At 36.5% G+C, this 18,395-nt stretch overlaps 2 protein-coding genes across 3 annotated transcripts; one reads left to right on the forward strand and one right to left on the reverse strand.

Moving 5' to 3' along the window:
- The first annotated feature begins 513 nt into the window (after nucleotides 1–513).
- mrpl35 (mitochondrial ribosomal protein L35) lies at nucleotides 514–2,629 on the forward strand. The gene is made up of 4 exons (XM_032547914.1): nucleotides 514–637; nucleotides 828–993; nucleotides 2,135–2,279; nucleotides 2,362–2,629. Exons 1-4 carry the CDS (start codon nucleotides 607–609, stop codon nucleotides 2,551–2,553), a joined length of 534 nt encoding a protein of 177 aa, XP_032403805.1. The 5' UTR covers nucleotides 514–606; the 3' UTR covers nucleotides 2,554–2,629.
- Nucleotides 2,630–2,671: 42 nt separating this feature from the next.
- reep1 (receptor accessory protein 1) lies at nucleotides 2,672–17,602 on the reverse strand. 2 transcript variants are annotated; one of them, XM_032547911.1, is made up of 8 exons: nucleotides 17,382–17,602; nucleotides 14,153–14,225; nucleotides 13,992–14,068; nucleotides 12,513–12,633; nucleotides 12,053–12,166; nucleotides 10,796–10,955; nucleotides 9,002–9,222; nucleotides 2,672–5,863 (listed from the first exon to the last, which is right to left on the reverse strand). In XM_032547911.1, the coding sequence occupies exons 1-8, from the start codon at nucleotides 17,546–17,548 to the stop codon at nucleotides 5,792–5,794; spliced, it is 1,005 nt and encodes a 334-aa protein (XP_032403802.1). In that variant the 5' UTR covers nucleotides 17,549–17,602; the 3' UTR covers nucleotides 2,672–5,791. The 2 variants fall into 2 exon arrangements, with proteins under 2 accessions (XP_032403802.1, XP_032403803.1); XM_032547912.1 differs by having other exon boundaries at nucleotides 9,014–9,222; nucleotides 17,382–17,600.
- Nucleotides 17,603–18,395: the final 793 nt, after the last annotated feature.

Raw genomic sequence — 18,395 nt, forward strand, 5'->3', positions numbered from 1 at the left:
TCTTCAGAAATCAGCTTAATGATGCTGCAATTTTGTTTTTCTGTCTGGTATTTTGCATAGATTAAGCTAAAGAACAAATTATTTCTGTGCTAGTAGTGACATGTCTGAAGATTCCTTCAGTTTAGGAGGTTTTTATACCTGGATGTCTGAAAGTTCAGGGTTAAATTCTTCTGAAAATACTTAGACACGAGAGTGCATAGAAAAAAAAACTGTACTTCAGAAACTCTGGACTAAGGGATTATAGAAAAGCATAGCAGGAGGGAAGTAAAATACTAATAAATAACTATTGACAATGAAAATTAAGAAAGTCCACTAAAAATCCAAAAGTCTGACTGTAATCTCAAAATTCTGAAATTAAATTCAAAATTCTGAGAAGATTTTTTTCTCTGTGACCCCAATCATTTCATTTTGAAAGTGATTCAGTGCAGGATAAAAGGAAAAGTATCAGATATTCACTGAGACGTTTCGGAGATTCTGTAAATAACTGCAAGTGTTCTGCACTGAACGCTAGGGGGCAGTGATGTTCATGTAGGTTAACTTTACAATCGAATGAAAGAAATTTGCCCAAGTAGGACACCGTAGGTAGGAATTAGAAAAGAACAAAACATGGCGGCCGCGGTGGTCAGAAGGTTGTCAGGTGCGTTTTTGACGTTTTTCTTCTCGTTTCTGTGTGTGTTAAATTTGTCGATTTTATGTTGTTAATGTAATTTTAGGAAACACTTTGTGGTCTGACCCGGTTAGCTTGGACGTTCCGGTGGTTACTAAAGTGGGGAAAATCTGCTTTTTCCTCCCCGTTATGTTTTATGATGTCTCCGTTTTTGTACCAGGGCTGCTGAGACCTCTATCCCGCTCCGTAGGAACCAGTTCTCCTCAGATCCGTCTGCTGTCCGGGTTCAACCGGGCTCAGCCTCTCTTCGGAACAGTTACAGCCGCTATCTGCGCTCCCATCCGGGCTACTACGGCTCAGACGCCCCGCTACCCCCTCCTGCAGCGGTAACCGTCTATTTATTACCATTTTATACGCGGTTTTGGTATTTCACGATAGTTATATTAATTTTTGATTACCAAAATAGAGAAATGCGTGTAAAAAAGAAATAGGCACAGGGCATCCGAGATCACAGCCGAAGACTGACGACGTTAAGTCTGAAAGTCGGATCTCTTTAATCAACGTCACACCCACCTGCTAGCAAAGTCATCAGCTTTTTAGCTCATAAAGTTGAGATTTTATGGAGATTTATTCAAAGGAAAGGAGAATTTACAATCTCCTAGTCGTAAATCTGACCCACCAGCACCCTTACAGAGGGACGTTAACCTCCATATTGAGCACATTCTGCATTTTATTCCTCACCACTGCAATGAGAAGAGATAAAGTGTCAGCAGTCCAATTTCTCTCAACAGCTGTGAATAGTTCATAGCGATTAGCTGTTGTTTGGTTGTGTTGCACAAGCAGCAGTGAATGGAAGCAGCAGAAAGTCTCACTTTTCTCCACATAATCAAATGAGGACAACCAGTCACGTTTCTCACAATCATGTAGCCCAAAAACATTAAAGGTACACTTGTTGGATGGAATGAGTGTTAAAAATACTGAAATATGATTTATTTATTTGGTTCAGAAGGAGGGAAAATCATGATAAATGAACAGAGAAAAACATTGTGAGGAAATGCTATTTGTTTAATCTGCAGACATCAGAGTAAAGCAACAAATTCTCACCTGAAAAACATGATGCATTGTTTACTCCCTGCTCGATCTGTCTGTGGTAGTTGTGACTAAAAACTGTTTTGTCTTCAATTGTCAAGTTTCAGTTGTTCTCTTAATTCTAATATTCCAGGTATTAGTATTTTGCAATAGATCGTTTTTAGGTGGTTTTGGAAAAACCATGCTATTTACTTCCACTGATCTACATCCCATATTTCCCAGGAAAAAAATTCAATATTTTGTCAAAGTCGCAAATTTGCAAGAAAAAGGTAAAGTTTTCATACAATTAAAGGCATAAATTTACAGTGTTATGAAGTGAGAAATTTAAAGATTGAAAAGTTGCATATTTGCATCAAAAAGTGACATCTGGATATTTTCCTAAGTATTTACATTTTCGTTCCTTTCTATTTTACTTAACGTTTCTGTGTGCTGTTTCAGGGTTTCAGCTCTGGTTCCCAGCCTGACCTGGCAACCCTGCAGAAACTTGACATATATCAGCCTGAAGAAAGGAAAGAGGAAAACAGTAAGCGCGGTGACCGACCGGTTTATGCGGCTGCACTGTGGCCTTTGGATCAGGCGGAAGGTGTGCCTTTTTTTATTACCTGTCAGAAACACTAGTTTCTGCTTAAATTGCATTTAACAAAGAGTTCTTGCCCTCTGACCAGGCTGGGTACAAGAAGAAGCTGTGGAAGAAGTTGCCCGCCAGACGAAAGCGCTTGAGGGAAATTGTTTTCTGTAACAAGACTCAGTGCAGACTCCTGGATAAAATGACCTCTTCTTACTGGAAACGTAGAAACTGGTTCCTTAATGATCCATATCAGAAGTACCACGACCGGGTCAACCTCCGAATAAAATAATGCTCTAATCCTAAATGCAATGTAATAATATCAAACATCCATATTGTTGTCAAAATAAAACTTAAAGTCAAAACATCTCATACTTGTTCTTTGAAGAAAACTGGACAGAAACCATCACATGTGCTGTCTATTTTTTTATTATTGTGTATGAAGTTGTTTGGAGTCATAAATCAACAGTTATGAATTATGTCATCACATCTTTGCTTTTTACTTTGAGTTGACATCAATTAGTTACTGAAGAAATGTTTCATTCTGGCCTGCCAGAAAAATTGAAGGACTGAATTGGATTTACAGTCGTGAATAAATTAGGACACCCTGCTAAAGCCTGTGTTTGCTAATATTTAATTTTGGGACATTTAGATATTAATCAGGTTTATCAATATAGAAAAATAAATATTAAAAGAAATGAAAGCGCTAGTAAGTTTGATAGGGAAGAGGTCTGATCAGTGATCAGTTGAGTTAGTCTAAAGTTGATTGATCCTAATCTACTAATGATTAATTCATAAGCTGTCATTTTCGTAAAGACCTGAGTTTTCCCTTTTATCAAGAGTATGGTGGCCAATAACATAAAAGGCCATTTTTTTTATTATATGCTGTCCATCATGCAGTTCAGCTGAATAAGCACTGTTGATGTTAAACTTAAGAAGCTCATTGATTGTTTATATTTTAAAACTACCACATAAAATACTTTATTTATCCCACACCGGACTCTGTTAGGACCGTTTTTTCCCCCAATTTGTTTTGCCCGCCATCTTTGTTTCTGTATCAACGGCTCCGCTTAAGGATGACCAGCGCCGCCTTATTCTGGGTGACGGTCAAACTACAACACTGAAAGAAGGTCTAATCAGACTTTTAATAAGTCTTCAAAAACCTCTCAGAATCTACAGCAGGATCTTGCTACTGTTGATATTAAAAGCAATATGAATACGTTATGTAACGGTTGAAGTTAGCGACATCTCACTGCTAGCATATCTTCGCTAGCTAAGTAGCTAGCTTTTTGTGGCGATCATAGGTAGATGCAAATTTATTGGCTGGATGACGTCCGCACATTTCTGTCACAATACTAATCTTAAATTCCAATCATAACAGTGTTAAACTTTGAGTTTTTGAAACCAGCTGAAACCTTGTATTCGGATACAAGAACAGAGGACATTTTTGACGCAAACCAAATGTCCGGCTCAACCTAATGAAATTCATCATGAAAAATTTAAAGTAGAGCCATTTTAAACTTGAAAATGGCCCAAAACATGCCGGGAAATTCACAACGAAATGACTGGAAACGAAGGAATTGAATGTAATGAAGCAAGTTGGCCCAGATCTGGATCTCATTGAGCTCCTGTGGGATTTTTTCCCTGTGTTTATTATGTAAAACAATGTACTTTTTTTTTCTTTTAGAGCAAAGAAATAATTTTTTGGGGTGTCCTCATTTTTTCACATGACTCTAAATGTCTGAGAAAGCTGATTTTTCGGTAGCACAACCAAATACGTTATATTTTATGTGTCTACAGAGAAACTAAACCAGAGTGGCTTCACATAAAATCATCAAATGTTCATAAAAATTAATATCATGCAGAAAGCTTGAGCATTAAATTTAATGTATGGAAATCACCTCCAACACTATCACTGACTGCACTGACACATGATTAGAAACATCCTGCTTCTTTTCCACAATTTAATCCACTGAAAGAACAGTTTAATGTGCATAATAAGTATATCTACAATATCAGAGTGAATGATGTAAACAGAACAGTTGTACCTGAGAAGCTTCTGGGTTTTTTTTTCTTCTTTTACCACCGTAAAAGATACAGATGCAACCATGTAAGATTACTGCACACCAACACAGTGAAAATCAGGTTCGGGCTCAGTGAATAAACTACAACAAAAAGCGGCTCAGGTCACCAGGAGGAACAACCAGAGTGTGCAGAGCTGCTCAGTCAACAGCAATAAGTGATTTCAAACATAAAAATTCACTTCATTTAGCAGTTTTCAGCCTTAAAGGTGACCTATTATGCTTACTTGAACAGGTTAGGATAGATCTACGGGCGACACAAAACATGTATCATGTAATCATTCTGAAAATATGAGTTTTTAGTCTGGAGTTCTGCTGGGGTTGCCAGGTAACAGGGCTGGGCTTGGCTGGGGTTGCTAGGTGACAGGGCTGGGCTTGGCTGGGGTTGCCAGGTGACAGGGCTGGGCTTGGCTGGGGTTGCTAGGTGACAGGGCTGGGCTTGGCTGGGGTTGCCAGGTGACAGGGCTGGGCTTGGCTGGGGTTGCTAGGTGACAGGGCTGGGCTTGACTGGGGTTGCCAGGTGACAGGGCTGGGCTTGGCTGGGCTTGCTAGGTAACAACGTGGCGCAAATGTGACTTAAAAATGGGGACGTTTTGAAACTGCTCCTTTTCCAGACACCAAAAAATATTAAGTTATTGCCAAACAATGGCAGAGTGTTTTTTTTCTTTTTAGAAGCAGTAGAGACTCAAATGGAAGTATAAAAACGTGCAAAATGTGAATCTTTCATAATAAGTCACCTTTAAATTTCTAAATCTTTTAAGAAATATTCAGTCTTTAGAAACCAAAGTGATTGTAGTGAAGCACAGACGGAAGAAATCAAACTCTTAAAAATAATAGTTGATAAGAAAACTGAGCCACAACTTTGTCTGAGGGCAGTGATGTATATTATTGACATAGTGCAAATAATTTTGGGTTTCTGTTTCTTTAAGGCCCACAGAGAGAGAAAGAGACAGAGAGAGGTAAACGTCTGATAAGTGGACGATGAAAGCATGGATCATTTCGTGAATCACAATAAATAAAACAAAACAAAAGCAGTGTTTTGTTTGAGTCCTCGGCTTGAGTCTCGTTCCTTCTCCATGGTGATGATTTCCTCTAAAGTACATTCGTAAAAACTAAGACCAATGACGAGGAACACACATGCAACCACCTCTGATATATAAAAACAACCAAAAGCATGAGATAAAGTACGCAAACTGTACATAAATACATATTTAAATGCAAAGTGTCTGTCAACATGGAGCGACCAAACCTCGTTCCTCTTAACATCATGAGCCACTGGGGTTTATATATATATATCTATATATATATATATATTTATGCTGTGAATTAGGGGTCTTCGTAGGTCACTTTGGTAAAACGGCATTTCAAAGCAGGGCTGCTTCAGTCGTGGAGCTTCTGGCCATTCGGTATTTTTACTCGTTGCAGCGAAGGCAGCTGGAGGAGACGGCTTCACATGGCTTCGTTGTTTGAAGAAAGAGCACTCCTGGATCTTGTGAGAGGCCTCAGGACTCTAAGAGGAGGCTGGAAGCACAGAGGCAGACGGAGTGTGATCAGACCGGCTCAAGCTGCCGCCGCCATTTTGGATCATGAAGCTCAGAAAAAAGGTTCATTTTATTGTTTTTATGTGTAAAATCAAATAGAAGACTAAACTTATGCAAACTGTTTCAGTTGATGACAGAAATCTTTGAAGTCAATTGAAGCTTTTATATCAAAAGGTGTTCAAAAAGTAAGGTTCAGGGGCCATTTGCGGCCCTTGGATTGATTCTTGTGGCCCTCGACTACAATTCAAGAATAAATTAGGACAAAACTTCGACTTTTACATCAAAATCTACTTATAAAAATGCTAGATGCGACACAAATGATAATCTTTTCCAAGCTTTCTGCTTTCCTACTGTTGTCATGGTTACATCTACTCCTTGTACACCTTGTCTGCTTTTTATTGCTATACTAAAACTTAGCTATATATAGAGAGTGTTTTCAAATGAAGACTGACCTAAATCAAAGAGAAAATATTTTTTTCAGTTTTCTTCAATCAGACCAACTCAGTCAGTCAATTTGCTTTTCATATAACAAGGAAAAAATTCAAAAATCATTTGAAGTTTTGGATCTATAAGCCTAGAAACAAAAATAAATAAATGAACAAAAAAAATTATCATTTGTTTACTTAAAATAGTTCATACTTATATTATGGCTGAATAGGTAAAAAAAAAAAATTCATAAAATTTTTTGAGATTTGGGTTTTTAAAAAGGATGTTTCTTTTCAGCTGACTATTTCTGGACAAAATGTTCAGGACTTTAAAGGCAATACTTTTCAATAACAAAGTAAAAATCTAATAAAAATATATATTTACAAAGTCTCAATTCAAACTCTTGTCTTTCAGTAAATCATAATTTTGAAAACAACATGACAGTCATAATCTAAATCAAATAAAATACTATTTCTGTGTTTTTTCTTCTTTAATTGAAATGATTTGTTGAAATTGTCCTTAAAAACAGAAAAATAAATGTAATATTATCCACATGTTTATGTAACCACTGGAAATGTTCTCTTTTATTTTCCTGTAATGTTTCTGTAAATGTAAATCTGTTTTGGGTATCATCTTTGTATTATATCACAAATAAGCAACAGCCTCCATATTAAATAAATGTCACTCCACTCCACAAAGCACGAGGTTTATATAATATAGCTGGATAAAACACAGCGGCAGGCACTTCACGTCAGAAATTTACTGCAATTTTCTATGAGAAAGTGGGGAAAACTGTATGGAACAAAACAATATTTTCCTCAGTAAATGTTTGTTTAATGGGGTAAAAGTTTCATTTACCAAGAAGCATTTTATGATCAGAAACAGCAAAGAGCTCTCTTCACCACAAACCTCTGAATAAGTCAGTTGGAGCCAGGATTAGCATAATTTCATCATAATCCAGCTACAACCAGGTTCGCCTCACAAGGTCTCTGACAGAAGACTCAAAAGAAAACATTTCAAAAAGCCAATAACCTGGAATCAGCTGATGCGATGTTTTACACCCAACCTCTACGAAAGCTCACTGCACAAGACTCCACTGCTGAAGGAAAAGCTGGTTTTAAGTCCGGCGTAGAGCATTTAGAAAAGCCAAACACGTCAAATAGGCTAAGCTAAATGAGATAATTTGCTTCGTGTCGCTTTTCTGGCTCTAAACAAATGTTGTTTAGCTGGACTAAAAGCAAAAATGTCTCTCTAGGTTGTTAAGGTTTGATCTAGAGAGCCACATTAACAGCTAAGGCGGGCCAGGTTTGGCCCCTGAGCCTTGAGTTTGACACACCACCAGGAGGTGAGAGCATCCCAGTAAAAGGCTGTTAAATGAAAGAGCACTAAACTTGGGAGGATTTTCAGCGAAATGATTGAGAAAGACGTTGACTTGTTAAATACTTGTTTCCCCCTCCACATTTCCAAACATGAGCGATCACTGATGCTTTTAAATCGATGTAAATGCATACGAGGTTAGTGCGTTACTGCAGAGATTCTCTGAACAGCCGCACTCAGCAGACCGACTTCTGGACTGAGAGGATCGCTTAAAGATGCAGCTGCAGAAGTTAGTGTGTTAGAGGACGACAGCGTATCAGGGCCGTGGAAGAAGAAAGGAGCAAATTTCCACCAAAACACTGAGATATTCAGATTAATCTCTGAAATATTCTGGAAAAAAACTTTAAATTTTCTGAGCTTGAAAAATAATTTTAAAAAATGATACAAAAAATTTGAAAAATCAAAGATTTGCTAGAAGAAAATTCAGAAATGTTTTAAAAAAAATGTGGAAATTTCTAAGTTTGAAAAGTTGACAGAAAAACTGAAAGAAATTTGAGATTAATCTAAGAAATTTTCTCCTAAAAAACTTGGAAATTTCGGAGTTTGAAACGTCAAAGATTTGCTAGAGAAAACTAAGAAATGTTCTAAAAAGGAAATGTCTGAGTATGAAAAGTTGAAAATTTGGTAGAAAAAAACTCTAATATTTGGAGATCAATCTCAGAAATTATCTAGAAAAGAATTTAAAAATTCTGAGTTTGAAAAGTCAAAAATTTGCTGGGAAAAACAATAAATTTTGAGATATATCTCAGAAATTTTCTATAAAAAAAGCTTAGAAATGCTCAAACTTGAAAAGTTGAAAATTGGCCAGAAAAAAATCTAAATTTTGAGACTAATTTTAGAAATTTTCTAGAAAATAACTTTCTGAATTTCTGAGTTTCAAAACATTTTTGACTTGGGGAATTTTTTGAGTTTTAAAAGTTGAGACTTTTCATCTTGGGAACTTAGAAATTTCCAAAGTTCTTCAGGAAAATTTCTGAAATTGTCAAAATTTCTGAGTTTTTTGGAGCAAATGTTAAACTTTTCAAACTCAGAAATTTCCACGTTTTTTCTTGAAAATTTCAGAGATTAATCTCCAAATTTTCAACGTTTTTGCAATGTTTCTGAGATTTTTGTCGAAATCACTGAGTTTTTTTTGTGTTCCAACTTTTGAAACACAGAAATTTCCATGTTTTTTTTTTAAATCTCAACATTTCTGTGTTTTTTTGGCATAAATGTGCTCCTCCTTTGTTTTTCCACCCGGACCGGCTCTGGACCGGCTCTGACCCGGCGTCGTAGTTCCCATCTGGGTTTGCCGTCAGGCAGCAGCCGCGCTCACCAGGCTGCGTACCTCCGGAGCTCTCCTCTTGCTCATCCTGAGCTGCGGGGAGCTCGACGTGGCCTGCACCTCCTTCCCCGGCCCTTCCTCAGTCTGCTCCTGAGCTGCAGGACTGGCGGGCGGAGCGGGAGCGGAGAGCGGGCCGGACTGGGGCAGAGCCAGAAACTCTGCGGAGTCCAACTGCTCCAAGCCCAGAACCTCATACTCATTCATGTCAAAATCTGCACCGTGGAAAAACAGACGTTGGTGGAAGGATGACGGGCAGATGAAAGTCGGGTTTGGATGGGGTTACTGCCACTGAACTGGTTTTTGTGTTTGGTGGAGACTTAAAAGCTCAGATAATAAAAAAAACTGCTGGAAGAAACCATAATGAGACAGAGAGCAATTTGTTGGAGCACAAACTAGCATCAAATTTTTATTACTCTGCAAAAACACACAATTCTGCCAAGATTTTAATCTAGTTTCCAGTGCAAATATCTTAGTAAACTAGAAATGAGGTCAAACAAATTTATAAGTAACTTTTCATTAAGATATAAGAGCTTACTTTATGTCAATAATCTTTTCATATAGATTAAAAAGCACATAAGTGAAATAATCTGCCAGTGAAACTAATAATTTTTCATCAGTATTAAGGAATTCTTTACTTAAACAAGCTCCTATTTCTTGCTGAAAAGTTACTCGTAAGTAATGTTGTCATATTTCTGGTGTAGATATCTGTACTAGAAACTGGACCAAAAAAACTTGGTAATATTTTAGTTTTTGCAGTGTATTCAGTATTTTTTTGTTCCTCATCTCCATTTTATCTAATGCAGTGATTTCCTAAAAAACCTCATTCACTTCAACTTCTGCAAACTATTTCAGCTTATTGCTGCTCTGAGTTTGTTTCTTTCAGCACATTTATGTTTTTGAGTCTTTATACTCCCATTAAAGATAAATCGATTATTAAATTAGTTGATGATTATTTTAATAATCGATTTATCACGATTGTTTCAGCAAGAAGGATAAAGAGAGGTGGACGATATGGACTTTTGCAGTACTCAGAGTTGGGTAGTAACTCTGAGTTACTCAATTACATTTACTTGAGTAACTTTTGAAAATTGTTTACTTTTAAGAGTATTTTTACTACGTTATGCTTCGTGTAATTTTATAATGAATTATTTCTACTCTTACTTGAGTAAAATTTCTGGGTAGAAAAATTTCCGGATTTTCTACCCACTGAATAAAAAACAAACATGTTTTAACCAAAGATTCACCAGACACAGAAACACACCTGCAGTTTTTGTAAAAGTTTCAAGAGTTTTTTATACTGAAAGAAACTGATTTGGAAAAAAATTCTTTGGCCTGATTTTGTTATTTTTTGCTACTTATATGAATTGTTGTCATTTTTGTGCTTAAAATACCAAAATTTCCACTTAACTTTACATTTTTGTTGGTCTGATTATGTAATTTTTTTATATTAAATGATTAATAATTTGGTCAGCAGACTTTTTACCACGTACTTTTTTACTTTTACTTGAGTAAAAACATGTTGAAGTAGTGCGACTTTTACTTTCGTTCAATTTTCTGGTACTCTGTCCACCTCTGGTAGTACTATTGTGATAAAGATAATGATTTAAAAAACGTATTTATTACTTTTTTGCAGGACGGTGACTGCATGGTAAAGCATTCATAGCGCCTTGAAGATGCAATTTAATTAAAGTTTCTGGTTAAAAATCACAGGTTGTGAATACGGAAGCAGAGCTTTAAACCAGTTTGTGATCCTGTAAAAGCAGCAGAGCGTTTAGACCGTCTCACCCTTGTGGCTCTCTGACTTGCTGCGGATGATGGGTCTGGTTCGGTGCTGAGCTGCGGCGGGCTGGGCGGCGCTGGGTCCGGTCTCGTTCGGGTCAGACTGGTAGGACGACAGATCCTGCATGCTGAAACTCCGTAATCTGTCCGACAGAACACCTTGACCCTAAATTGGAGACATCAGGCTTTCTGCTTAAATCCAGTAGATATAAATGCATAACTGCTTAAAGGCTTTTTGTTTGAAGAATGTAAATTAAATCAGGAAGGTCAGAAATCGACAGAAGCTGAGAGCGGATGTTTACATTTTCCTGATGGTTTTCTCGAGGTAACGAGTTAATTTCAAAATGATTGGTGTGTGTGTTAAATGGGATTTAACACACACACCAATCATCTTGTAAATACAAACTTTGTTTTAACTCGTTATCTTAATAAAACGGATGGAAATTAACTTGTTATCTCGCAAAAACAGGAATTCTACTCGTTAATTTGAGAAAACAGGAAATTAATTCTATCTTGAGAAAACCATAAGGAAATACTCTTGAAATAAGTTAATCTCGAGAAATCAAACCTAATCTCAAAAAACTAATTTTGTTTTCTTGAGATTAACTTGTTATCTCAAGATATTTCCTGTTTTATGAAATTAACGAGTAAAATTCAGATTTTTGCGAGATAACGAGTTAATTTCTAACTGTTTCCTTAAGATAACGAGTTAAAACAAAGTTTGTTTTCACAAGATGAAATTAACTCTTTATCTCGAGAAAGTGGAAAATTTACTTATCTTGGGAAAACCATCTGGAAAAATATATGTGGAAAATGTCAGCTTTCAGCTTCCGTAGAAAACACTGCAAAAATACAAAAATCGTACCAAGTATTTTCTAATGCAAATATCTTAGTACACTTGAAATAAGACAAAACTAACTTACAAGTGACTTTTTAGCAAGAGATAGTTTATTTTAAGTTAAAAAAAATCCTTAATACCGATAAGAAGTATTAGATCCACTTCCAGATTCTCATTTCTTCATGCTATAAGTGAAATAATCTGCCAGTTGCGTAAGAACTTTTTCATCAGTTTTGAGGGATTATTTACTTGAAACAAGCTTCTATAATTTGCTAATAAGTTCCTTGTAGGTTTTGGTTTATTTCAAGTGAACTAAGATATTTGCACTAGAGCCTGGACTAAAACTACTTGGTAACATTTTGTGTTTTTGCAGTGTTTTTCTACCCTTCAGCTAATGCTAACTATGTCTGCATATTGCATGTTACCTTTGCAGCAGCCATAACTGCAGCTGTGGCTGCAACATTCAGTCCTTTCCTCCCAAAATGCACCAATGTGTCGTAGCTTTTGTCTTTTGCTTGGCAGATGTACTCATCGATGTCCTTAAAATAACAACATAAAAAAACATTTTAAAATTCCCACTTGCAGATTTTCCCTCGTTATCACATCACTCAGCTAGCTGCTGCCATTTCTGATCCTGAGAAAAACAATTTATCTGTTTCCTGAGGTACCTTGAGGGGAAAAAAAGCGCAGTAGAAGTGGAAAAGCAGCGTGACATTTCCTCTCACTCCATCACCAAACACATTTTAACGGCTAAAGTGGGAAAGAAACTTGGCATAAAGGCACTTTTGTTCTTAGTCACTTAATCTTCCAGCCTGCAGGCTGAAAATCTGTGAACTTTAGAGGACACAGCAGAAAACAAAGCAAGATAGAGGAAAGGAGCTTCACCTTTTCTTTTGAGGAAAGCGTGGGATGGACGAACTTCCTGTACAGCACACTGGAGCCCTTGGTGTACGGCGACAGGAGCCACACAACGAAGGCTATCTTCAGCTCGTAGTAGAAAGGAAGCCTGGAAGGACAGAAACCGTGTTCAGTCAAAAACTACTTTCCTCTCAGTGTTTAAACTTAATTATTTCAGCTAAATACAGCTAAAACCAGAAGTTTGTAAACACAAGAAAATATTTTTATCCTATTTTTTACTGCTTTTTCAAAGTCAAATGTTTACATAAACTTTTTTACGGCTGATAGACCCGGTTTTATTGGGGACATTTTCAGGATTGTAATAGTTTTGGGTTTTTCATTATAGTTTGTCTAATTCAGTTAGTTTTAAAAAGCCATTAAAGCGTATTTGTTCGTTTTCATTAGTTATTGTTAGCTAAACATTCTTTATTTTTCTTAGTTTTATATACTTTGGTTAATTTTTAAGTGCAAAATTCAAAAAGGTCAAAGAATTGTATTGCGATAATGAACATCAATTGGGTAATGAATACTCAATAAAATTATTATTGAAAAACCAAAGGATCCTGATGTTTTCTCCCAACTTTTGCTGTCGACATTTTGCGTACTGGCACAAATGCCACCAGGAGTACAGAGTCCCGACAGCTCATGTGAACGGCTTATGTGGGGAAAACATCTTTTATTTTTCCCCACCATTTTTTTAGCCTTTCAAACTGTTTAATAGTCCGAAAGGCTAAAATTAAATAAAGCAAAAATATTAAATAGTTCCAGTTAGTTATAATTTTTCAATGGTTATTTAACATTTTGCCGCCGCTAGTAAATGTTTTCCCACTTTCAGTTATCTATTTGAAAAACCTGTTCCCGTCCTCACCAGTGGGGGCGCTGCACCAAAAACCACTGAAATAAATGACATGAAAACCGACATGAGTGCAACTTCCTTCTTCACGAAATGTCAATAAAAATAGAGTAGCATCAGATTTTAGCTGTTGAAGGATTTATGTTTTGTTTTTGGTAGAAGAACACGAGCCGTTTTTCCCGTTGGGTTTGTTTTGGTTATATTTACCCAGAATGCCTTGCGCTGTAGTCTGACTTTCTGCTTTGACATTCACATATGTATTCGAACCTTGTTAGAAAGTTCACTTTAACGGACCTGGGTTTTTAGCCGGGTTAGTTTTCTTTTTTTGGTCGGTATCTGCATTCACATCTACTCAAACAAACCGAACTTTCTCGACAAACGAGCAGCAGTTCGACTAAACTAGCTAAACAGAGCTAGCATGAATGCACCTAAAGATGCTTTCACACCCTATATCTGATTCTGAAGATATTAATGACACCTCTCTCTCATTATTGTGGCGTTTAGCAAATAGAAATAATTTTAGTAATTCTAACAGACCAAAAAAAGAGAAGTTTGATCTGATTTAACTTCAGACAGTAAGAGAACAAACTGTGTATCTTTGTGAGCCGACTTACCAACAAAGAAACATATCTGTAAACACCTCCACTGTAGTAAAAAGGGCGAATATTATCCAGTACATCATCCATTTCACCTGAAAAACCAAAGGAAAGTATATGTAGTCACACAGAGCAGCAGTGTACAAACCAGATTTAGTTATTTCTGAAACCGTACTTACATATTCTCTCACATCTTTTGTCTTCACAGCCTTATAAGACGAGTAAGCAGGATATAGAGTACCAAAAACAAGTCTAAAGGACAGAAATGGTTCAAATAAATCCCAGTCCAAATATGAATGAATCATATAAAATCAGGACTTAAAACAGATTAAAATATAGTACAATGAAATATCGTTTACTGTCTCACAGCGGGGAAGTTCAGCTTTAACATGTCAACCTTTAAAAAGGCACCAATCATGATTGACTGAATCAATTTCTCCACCAGTTTTAGGAAATATCTTAAATCTAGTGCGGAAATGATTAATCGCATTAATTGTGATTAGTCGGAATAATTGTCAACTAAATTAGTAATCGATTAATCGCTAACTTATGAATCTAAAAAAAGAAAACTATTGGGGGAAAAAACAACATACAATTGAGTCAAAAATGCAAAAACATTTACATTTTACATTTAAAATAAAGAAAAAACAATTTGTGTAAATATGTTCAACTCAGAACTCCTCAGGACGAAGTTTTAGCTTCACCTGGTTCAGATTATGTAAAGTAAAATCTATTAAACACCCTTTATAAATCAGTTACATTTAAAAATTCAACAGATCATTCCTACTCACTCAAGCAGATTTGATTAAATTTGATTACATTTAGTTTTAGTTAATTTTATTTGATTAAAATTAGTTCTAACTGACTAACGTCAATCTGTTACTGTTTTATGATTTCAACAATGTTGCTAATGTTTGTTGTTTATTGTAAAGGTTTATGTTAGAATTATTTTTTTTAGCTGCAGATGCATCTTTCGTTATAAATAATCAAATGTAGGCTAAAAGAATGCTACGTTATTTTATAGGCAATAAAATGTCAATTTTCTTATTTAAAAACAGAATTGAATTATATGTTGGTTTGCATATTTTAATGTAGTTATTTTATAAAAATGCTTAAATGAAAATGAAAAATATGCTGAATGTGCCAATTTTTATCAGATTAATTGATTAATCATCAGAATAATTGATTACTAAAACAATCGTGAGTTGCAGTCATTATATCTCCTCGGCTTCTTGCTGAGTCAAACAACAAATTGTGTGCAACAGTTCTTTAAATATAGCCTATCCAAATGAAGCAGAGACACATTTCCCCACCACAGATTTGGCTTTGCAAGCTGCCCAGCATGCAAAAGATAAAATTAGATTTTTTTCTTGAAATTCCTCTGGATTTGCAGCAGACACCTGCCCGCCATGCAGGGTTGTGTTTTGGTGACACAGATCAGGACGAGATCAGGTTACTGACCCACATCACATTGCAACCTTGAAGCCTGCCTGGTCAGCCAGCTAACGGAGATCAACAGAACAAGGAGAGTCAGAATATCAGCTCTTCTGATTAACAGCCGGAGCTGAGGAGCTCCAGCTTGTAACAGGATCTTATATTCTAAATTTAATTTCTGGACTGTTCCAGGCTTGGTGACCCAGCTGTTTGTATCCTCCCCACATGTCACTGTCATCATGATAACTGCAGTTATTGAAGGAAAATATCACCATGAATACACAGGAAGGATGCAAACAATTAATAACTTACAATCAATTGTTGATTAATGGTTAATTTGATTAAAATTAGTTCTAACTGACTAACTAATAACGTCAAGCTGTTACTGTTTTATGATTTCAACAATGTTGCTAATGTTTATTGTTTATTGTAAAGTGAGATGCTTGATCTTCCATTCGTCGTTATTCTACATTTGAATTTGTTCTTAATAACTCACCTGGTTAAATAAAGGTTTAAAATATTAATAAAAATAAAAATTAAAGTCCGCTAAGACCTTCTTTTAGTGCTGTAGTTTGGCTGCCATCCAGCAGAGGGCGCCGCTGGGCATTCCTAAGCAGAGCCGACCGTTGATACAGAAACAAAGATGGCGGCGGGGCCTTAGCAGAACGGACTTTATGCGGTTCTGTTTCAAACACTTCACAAGCTTAACTTATCTATCCAGCCGCGTAAGAGGTTCCTGTTTCTTTATTAAATTTAATAATGTGAGAAAACCACAGTTATCTGTTTTTTTTTTATTTCAGCATATTATAAAAATCTTAGCCTTTTAGGTAACTGGAAGATGGTTGGCCTTTGACATACAAGAGAAAACTCAGGTTTGTACAAAAATGGCCGATTATCAATCAAGATCTATAAGATCAATCAACTTCAGATTAACTCATTAAAGCCGCAGTATGTAAGTTTTATAGTGACGTATAATATGAGACACATAATCTGTGAGAGAAGCTACTGCAGAAACACACGGTTTCTGACCAAAAACAACCATTCAGAACTGGGATGAGCTTCTTAGCGCTGTCAATCAATTCATGTACTTGCTACTAAATGTGCTAATAGTAGATAAACTTAACTTACCAATACGGGAATACTGTTTATCCGCTGACACTGGTGACAATGCTTACTAGCCTTAGCATTCACAGCAGCCTAACAGAGAGCAACGGGGAAGTGGGAGGGGGCGGGATGTTCTAAGACCCGCCTCCTGGCTCTGATTGGTTGTTTTGTAGTTAGCACTGGAAGCACTGGGAGAAAGCGGAGGAGCTTGATTATCTGTCTCGGAACATACTGTTATGACATGGTGACAGTTCAAACAAATATTTAAAAAATATGTTTTTATAAAAGTTACGTCCTGCAGCTTTAATCGATAACTTGCATCCTTCCTGCCAAGACATTTTCAAGTGTTGCAATGTAACCCGAGAAGACTGAGCCATCCCCTTTGTACCGCTTCCAATCTGGGACACAAACACCGAAAGACCGCTCCTGTTGTTCAGAAACACTAGTGACCTTTCGGCTCCTGTCACCTCCGGATGATCTGACTCATCCCCAGCACTGTAATGTATAACTCAGTTGCTCCGTCATGTTTGTAAGAATCTGCCTGATAAACACAAAGAGCTGTTGGCTGCAGAGCGCTGCCTCAGAAATAGAACAGGTCTGCAGGCCTGGCTCAGCTTCCTGCTCAGGGTCCAAACTGCAGTCCTGCTCAAAACACCCTGTTCAGTGAAAAATTAATATCCCGTCACCTGATCCGCTCTCGCGTTTGATTCTGATTAAATTAGGCTGTTGGAGGAGATTGCGGGGGCCGCTGCACCGTTACGGAGAGGCTCAGACCCGCTCCAACCCGTTTCTGTCTCATTCCTATAGCGCTGAAGGTATAGACGGAGAGAAATGGAGGAAAAAATAAATAAAACGAATAAAACGACTTACACCACAAGTCTAGAGATGATCCAGGAGACCATTGCGCTGGGAAGGCGACAGGACGCGCTGTCTGCGGGGAGGAGTTTCCTCCAGATGACAGGCGCGTCCACAGGCGGCGGCGTCTGGACGCACACAGGCTGCAACGTGATGCATGCAGGACGGGGCTGCAGCTCCATAGATGGCACTGTTGCATTGCAGCGATGCACACCGAGGCTTCATGGTTCCGACGGAGTACTGGGAGTACTGGGAGTACTGGGGCTACGCTTAGAAAATAAAAATAATTACGAGAATAAAGTCATATTATTATGAATTCATTCTCATCTTATTACGACTTTATTCTCATATAATTTCGGACAATATTCTCGTAATATTTCAACTTTATTCTCTTAATATTATTTTTCCTCATTTTATTGGGATTTTATTCTCGTTACATTTCATCTTTATTGTTATAGTTTTACTTTTTCCTTCAAATTTTTACGATTTTATTCTCATATTTCGAACATATTCTTGTAATATTTCAACTTTATTTCTCGTAATAGTATTACATTCTCCTCAGTGCTATTTTATTCTCGTATTTTTACTTTATTTTAATAATTTTATTACTTTTTTCTCATATTAAAAATGTTTTCTCGTAATATTTCGACTTTACATTCCCGTATTATTTCAACAATATTCTCATGACTATTCTCGTATTTCTACTTTATTCTCATAATTTTATCACTTTTTTCTCATATTATTATGATTTTATCCTCGCATTATTTCGACCTTATTCTCGTCACATTTCAACTTTATTGTAATATTTTCCCCCTCATAATACGACTTTATTCTCGTATTATTTCGTCTTTATTGTCAGAATTTCACTTTTTCTTCATATTTTTACGATTTTATTCTCATATCATTTCTACCTTATTTTTGTAATATTTCGACTTTACTCTCTTATTTCTACTTTATTGTCATGACTTTCTTCTCATATTATTAATATTTTATTCTCGTGTATTATTTCGACCTTATTCTCGTAATATT

Source organism: Xiphophorus hellerii, chromosome 19 (genome assembly GCF_003331165.1).
Source record: "Xiphophorus hellerii strain 12219 chromosome 19, Xiphophorus_hellerii-4.1, whole genome shotgun sequence".
NCBI lineage: Eukaryota > Metazoa > Chordata > Actinopteri > Cyprinodontiformes > Poeciliidae > Xiphophorus > Xiphophorus hellerii.